Source organism: Orycteropus afer, unplaced genomic scaffold (assembly GCF_000298275.1).
Source record: "Orycteropus afer afer isolate SDZICR_OR568_19922 unplaced genomic scaffold, OryAfe1.0 scaffold00462, whole genome shotgun sequence".
NCBI classification, from domain to species: domain Eukaryota; kingdom Metazoa; phylum Chordata; class Mammalia; order Tubulidentata; family Orycteropodidae; genus Orycteropus; species Orycteropus afer.
The window spans coordinates 338,051-344,525 of NW_006922049.1; the positions used below are offsets into that span (position 1 = coordinate 338,051).

At 35.7% G+C, this 6,475-nt stretch overlaps 1 protein-coding gene across 1 annotated transcript in view; it reads left to right on the forward strand.

Moving 5' to 3' along the window:
* The window catches only part of CAPZA2 (capping actin protein of muscle Z-line subunit alpha 2), a 72,137-nt gene that overhangs the window by 54,271 nt on the left and 11,391 nt on the right, over positions 1-6,475 (forward strand). Inside the window, 2 exon segments of the mRNA XM_042782769.1 lie at positions 1,190-1,396; positions 2,931-3,010. Coding sequence (XP_042638703.1) covers positions 1,190-1,396; positions 2,931-3,010 — 287 coding nt within the window.

Below are 6,475 nucleotides of genomic sequence, written 5' to 3' on the forward strand. Positions count from 1 at the left end.
AGAATGCCCATCAATAAGAGAATGCCTGAATATAATATATCCATTTTGGAGTCCTGGCGGCACAGTGGTTAAGTGCTTGACCACTAACCAGTCACATTCACTAGCTGTTCCACAGGAAGAAAGACCCGGCAATCTGCTCCCATGAAGACTGCATCCCAGGAAACCCTGGGGGCAGTCTGTCCTGTCGGGTCACTGTGAGTCAGAATTGACTTGGTGGTACCCAACAGCAACAACATAACCACATCATGGGGTACTGTTCAGCTACTAAAAAGAATGGTGAGAGGTGTACCAGTCAGCTTTCAGGGACTTCCAGAAGGTGTGCATGATGACAGCCTAACGCAGGAAAGTATGTGTGTGCATTTGTATTCCATTTTTATAAAATGATGGCCCAAAATACCCTGTATATGTACAGATGGACATTTCTGTACTTAATCTATGTAAGATTTTATGCATATGAAAAGAATTTAGAAGAATACATGTAATGTTAGCAGGATTTACCACCAGGATGATAAGGAAGTCCTAACAGGTAGGTGGATTGGGAGAGTTGCCAGGGAAGGAAAAGGGCTGAGTTTTTAAATAAAGCACAATATATGTGACCAGGTTTAGGCATTTTCAGTTATGCATGTGTGTAAATGAGTAAATTACATTTCAGAAAATACGTAACTAAACAACTGTCAGTGATTAGTTCATAAGAAACAAGAAGGGGGCACCTCACAGTAGAGAATTATGGGCCTAAGAACAAAACAGGAAGCACTGAACAGGATTCTTACTGAACCAAATCATTCTTGTAACCATCCTGGTTAAAGATTATTATCAGTTCCTGAGGTTTGACAGATTGAAGACTGATATCAGAAATGATAAACTGTTTTTCATTCTCAAGGAAAAAAAAAACAAAACTGACTCCTGCATTGTATTAAGGGATGTAGGTTTTCACTGTGAGGCTGGAAGTTGTATTGGGGGGACATCTGATCTATGCCGAATGGGTATAGTCTCATTTTTCTTTATAGTCAGCCATTTGAAATATTATAGTTGTGCCATTGTAGTTAAACACATTGCTTGGAGTAGAACTATTTTATAGTTTAAGGAAAAAGGTTATGTGAATGTGTATTAATATGTAAGTGTATTTACATACTGTTTTTAATTCTTTTTTTCTCCCCCCCCCCAAAAAAAATTCATTCTATTATTGAAGGTATTGATAACAGAACATGGTGACTTGGGAAATGGAAAGTTTTTGGATCCAAAAAACAGAATCTGTTTCAAATTTGATCACCTAAGAAAGGAAGCAACTGATCTAAGACCCTATGAAGCAGAAAACGCGATTGAATCCTGGAGAACTTCAGTAGAAACTGCTTTGCGAGCTTACGTAAAAGAACATTACCCAAATGGGGTCTGCACTGTAAGTCCTGTATTGTGTGTGAATATGACAGTGCTTTTACTCTCTCCTAAAATTGACATTAACTTAGAGAACTGACATTTTATAATTTGTCACTTTTTTCCCTCCTTGGAGTTTATATGAAAAAATGTTGTTATTGTTTTACCCCTAAGAACCTTTAAATAGTAAATAGATATATTATGATAGTCTAAAATGGAAAAATGGTTGTACCTTGAATTAAATCCATAAGAATTCTAATAACATTGATTAGAAGGGTAGGATATGATAAGATTCTTTAATCTCGTGTTCATAATTAATTTCAGTAAGTTTAGATCAAATTTCTTTTTAGGTAGGTAAAGAAATCTTAGAACAAATAAAATTATTTAGAAGTAGGATCATGTTCTTACATGTTTTTTTAGACAGATTTCCTGTACTTATTTATGTGGTTCCTTATCATGGTTTTACCTATTTTTCTTTTTAATTTCATAGGCTTGTTAGTCTTTTTAGTCCGGTGTTTAGTGATGGGTTTTTAGCCTGTCACTTTGTTTTCCATGGTCTTTTCCATAGCAGAGTGACTTTTTGAAATGACTGTCAGTTCATGAAAATCTCCTACTTGAAATCCCTCCCATTGAACTTGGGGTAGAGTCTAGACTTTTGAACATGGTTTTATAGGCCCTGTGGACCTGACCTCTGCTTACCTCCAACCCAAGACAACCATACATCCTGGTTTATACCTATGTCCTAACTTAATTAATTAATTATTAACATCTCTAGTTGTACCAGATTTCATTCTCAGAACTTTCTCACTTAAGACAGAAAGTCATATGGTCCTTTTAAGTATCTAGCGCTCAGTGATTATTTAAGAAATACAGCAACATAACCTAAAATCACTCAGGATTTCTTTGAATTATAACCTTGTTGATTAAGGTTATGTCAGAAGAATAACTCAACAAACTAAGATGGTTCAGTTGAATTTGAGAGTGCTTGTTTATTCTTAAGTGGTTGGAATTACTCATTTTTAAAGTAGTAAACAAGAGGTGAAATAGCATTGTCATATATCATAGACATTCTCTTAAAGACCTTTTTCATGTTTCCCTTTGCTGTCTCAATACTTTTTAAAATGACTAGAGAAATGGGAACCCCAAAGATTGTGAAGTGAACAAAATTGATAGCTACATTCTACTTGTTATTTGTGTGGAACAGCTGGATTGGTTTCTATATGCTTATACTAAGTTCTTTACGTTACTTAACCTGTTCTGGATTGGAAAGCATGGTATGTCCAGGATGTTTATGAATATCTTTGAGTAAAGTTAGTTTCATTCGATAAATTGCACTTTATTTCTTGTGAGCTTTGCTTTGATCCACTCTTCAACCTGTAATTAGCTATACATATTTCAGTATTTTTTGTAGCTCCTGTATTGGCATGATGACCTACTTTGTATTCTTTTATATGTTTCTGCCAAAGTACTATACAATTTTCAACATTTTATAGGTATTTAAAGTTGGACATTCTGCCATCCTAAAATCACTTTTGTTCTTGTCCTTCTTTGCCGTTAAGGTGTATGGTAAAAAAATAGATGGACAGCAAACCATTATTGCATGCATAGAAAGCCATCAGTTCCAAGCAAAAAACTTTTGGTAAGTTATAATTTAAGGTATTGGGGAATTTTGATGTTTATATTCGTTGTAGTTCTTGCTTTAGTGGTTAGGGTTATACCTTGTTTTTGTATGATTGACTGAAAACAGTCTTAATCTGCCCAATCATGTAACAGTAGCATTGACATTCAGTGAGCACGGACAGGTGCCTGGGAGCAAACAAGTTGACAGGCCCATATACTTCTGAGAAGGGCTTGTTCTAAATGAAACGTACGTGGGCAGTGGGGAGGGGGCAGAGGTAATTTCAAAATGAACAATGATTCTTTATGAACTACTTTGGGGGGGTACTGAAGTAGATGTTTTTATGGAGATTGCATTATGTTTGGTTGGCCAATATGAGAAAGTAATGACACGTTTCATACAATGAGACAAATTAAATTATGCCTTGTAATTTTATTTACTGTCATTTGATTATTCCTTATAAAAGTCTAGCCCCAAAGCACAAACTTGCACTGTTAATCTTGACAAGTTGTTGGCCCTTTTGTTCTTAAACAAGACTGTTTCTGAGGTATCTCCTGTTATAAAATCTGGGCTGTTTTTCAAGACTGTACAAGTTCAGAATTGAATGAATTCTTTCCCAACCTTTATCCTCCTTTCTTGTTAATACATGCTGAGACTCATCAGAGTAAGCATGATCATCATCATTATCTTCAAAGTATATTAGTCTTTGACTTGTTGGCTAAGTTGGTTGGTGGTGCTATGGTGGGTAAAGTGACAGGTATCAAAAATCCCTAAGGACCAATTTGGTTCATGGCCCAGCTTGCACTATTATTTAACCATTTCAGAAATAAATGCAAGGTTACAAGGTTAACCAAGAATGTTTGGAGGAATGCAGATCCATCACCACTGAAGGAAAATCAATTCCATATGTAAATATATGACTTAGTGAAAAACAGCAGGCTCCTAAAGCTCCTGGTGTACAAAGTTACTTTTATGGACTTAATATAAATGTAGTTTCTATATTATGGACCCCAAAATGTGTAGCATTAATCTACCAGAATCCTAGAATAAATCTTCACAAAATCATTATTAATTTATGCTACTTATTATGCTAGGCAATTTATAATGAAATCAGTCTTACTGAGATTGAACTGCTGTTAAAGGAAAATTCTTATTATTCAGTTTTGTTAATATATATTAAACTCCAAACCAGACTCTCTGCTGCAGGGTCGATTCGACTCATAGTGACCCCTACTTGGGTTTCCGGGGCAGTATCTCTATGGAAGTAGATTGCCCAGTCTGCCTTCCAAGGAGTGGCTGGTGGGTTTGAACCACCAGTCTTCTGGTTAGCAATCAAATGCCTTAGGCGCTGCGCCACCAGAGCTCCTTAATATATATTAGAGATGTTAGAATAAATTTACTAAGCTTTTTAAAATATAATTTATTTGAACTTTAACACATGTAAAATTTAAAAACGTATCTTTTTGTTTTCTATTCTATTTTGCTTTACATCTGAACATTTTGTTTCTAAATCACCACTGTGAACATTTTATCATTGAATTTAAAGTTAAACATCTTTCTGGTATTCTCTGCTTTCAGCCAAGATCCTTCTGACAGCAGTGATATGCCTTGGTTCCATGTCCTTTTCTGAATCTGGCTTGAATTTCTGGAAGTGCTTTTTGATGTACTGTTACAGCCCTTCTGGAATCATCTTTAGCATAGTTTTACTTGCATGTGGTATTAATTATATATTGTTCAATAATTTCCACATTCTGTTATATCACCTTTCTTTGCAGTAGGCATGTAAATGGATCTTTTCCAGTAAGTTGGCCAATGAGCTATCTTCCAAATTTGTTGGCATAAATGAGTGAGCGCTTCCAGTGTTGCATCCATTTGTTGAAACGTCTCAATTGGTATCCTATCAAATCCTGGAGTCATGTTTTTTGCCAGTGCCTTTAGTGCAGCATGGACTTCTTCCTTCATTACCATCAGTTCTTAATCATATGCTTCCTCCTGAAATGGTTGATTGTTGACTGATTCTCTTTGGTACAGTGACTCTTGTATTTCTTTTGTCTTCTTTTGATGCTTCCTCCATCATTCAATATTTTTCCCAAGAATCCTTCAGTTTTGCAACTCATGGCTTGAATTTTTCCTGCAGTTCTTTCAGCTTGAGAAGTGTTGAACATGTTCTTATCTTTTGGTTTTCAAACTCCAGTTCTTTGTATTTTTCATTATGATACTCTCTTTCTTGAGCTACCCTTTGAAGTCTTCTTTTCATCTCCTTCATCTCATCATTTCTTCCATTCACTTTAGCTACTCTACAGTTTAAAGGAAGTTTTATGTCTCTTTGGACATCCATTTTGGTCTTTGCTTTTTTTCCTGTCTTTTTAATGACCTTTGCTCTCTTCATGTATATTGTCCTTGATGTCATCCTACAACTCATCTGGTCTTTGGTCATTAATGTTAAAAGTGTCAAATCTGTTCTTGAAACAGTCTCTAAATTCAGGAGAGATATACTCAATGTCATACTTTAGCCCTTGTGGACTTGTTTTAATTTTCTTCTCTTTTGACTTGCACTTAGATATGAGCAATTGGTGGCCTGTTCTGTGGTTGCCCTCTGGCCTTGTTCTGATTGTCTCTCTCCACAGAGGTAGTCAGTTGGATTCTGGCAGAGTCCATTGAGCGAGGTTTAGTGTATAGTTCCCATATATGTTGTTGAAAAGAGGTATTTGGAATTTACAAGTCATTGGTCTTACAAAATTCTGTTATGCGATCTCTGGTGTCTTTTCTACTCTAAGGCCATATTTTCCAGCTAGTGATCTTCCTTTGTTATTTCCAACTTTCTAATCACCAATAATTATCAACAAATCTTGGTTGCATGTTTGTACAGCCAAAGTTGGTACAATTCTTCACTTACTTCATCTTTGGCATTAGTGGTTGATGTGTAAATTTGAGTTACAGTCATATTAACTGGTCTTTCATGTAAGCATATGGGTATTATTCTATCACTAACAGCATTGTACTTCAGGATAGAGCTTGAAATGTTGTTTTTGATGATATACAATCCCATTCCTCTTCCATTCATCATTCCCAGCATAGTAAACCATACGTTTGTCCCTCTTTCCCCTGGTAGACACTAATAATTTTTGGTTTCTATATATTTGCTTATTTCATGGAAGGATCACTTATGTGTCTAATTTTGCTCAGCATGATGTCCTCAGGGTTCATCCATGTTGTGGCACACGTTAGGACATCATTCCTCTTTATGGCTGTGTAATACTCCATTGTATGTATATACCACATTTGCTGATCCATTCATCATTTGATGGACATTTTGGTTGTTTCCATTTTGGATGTAGTTGATAGTGTTGTAGTGAATGTTAGTGTGCATATGTCTGTTTGTGTCACTGCTTTTAGGCCTTTTGATTATATATTTAGGCATGGATTTCTGAGTCATATAGTGGTTCTCTGTGTTCAACTTTTTGAGAAACCACCAAACTGTTTTCC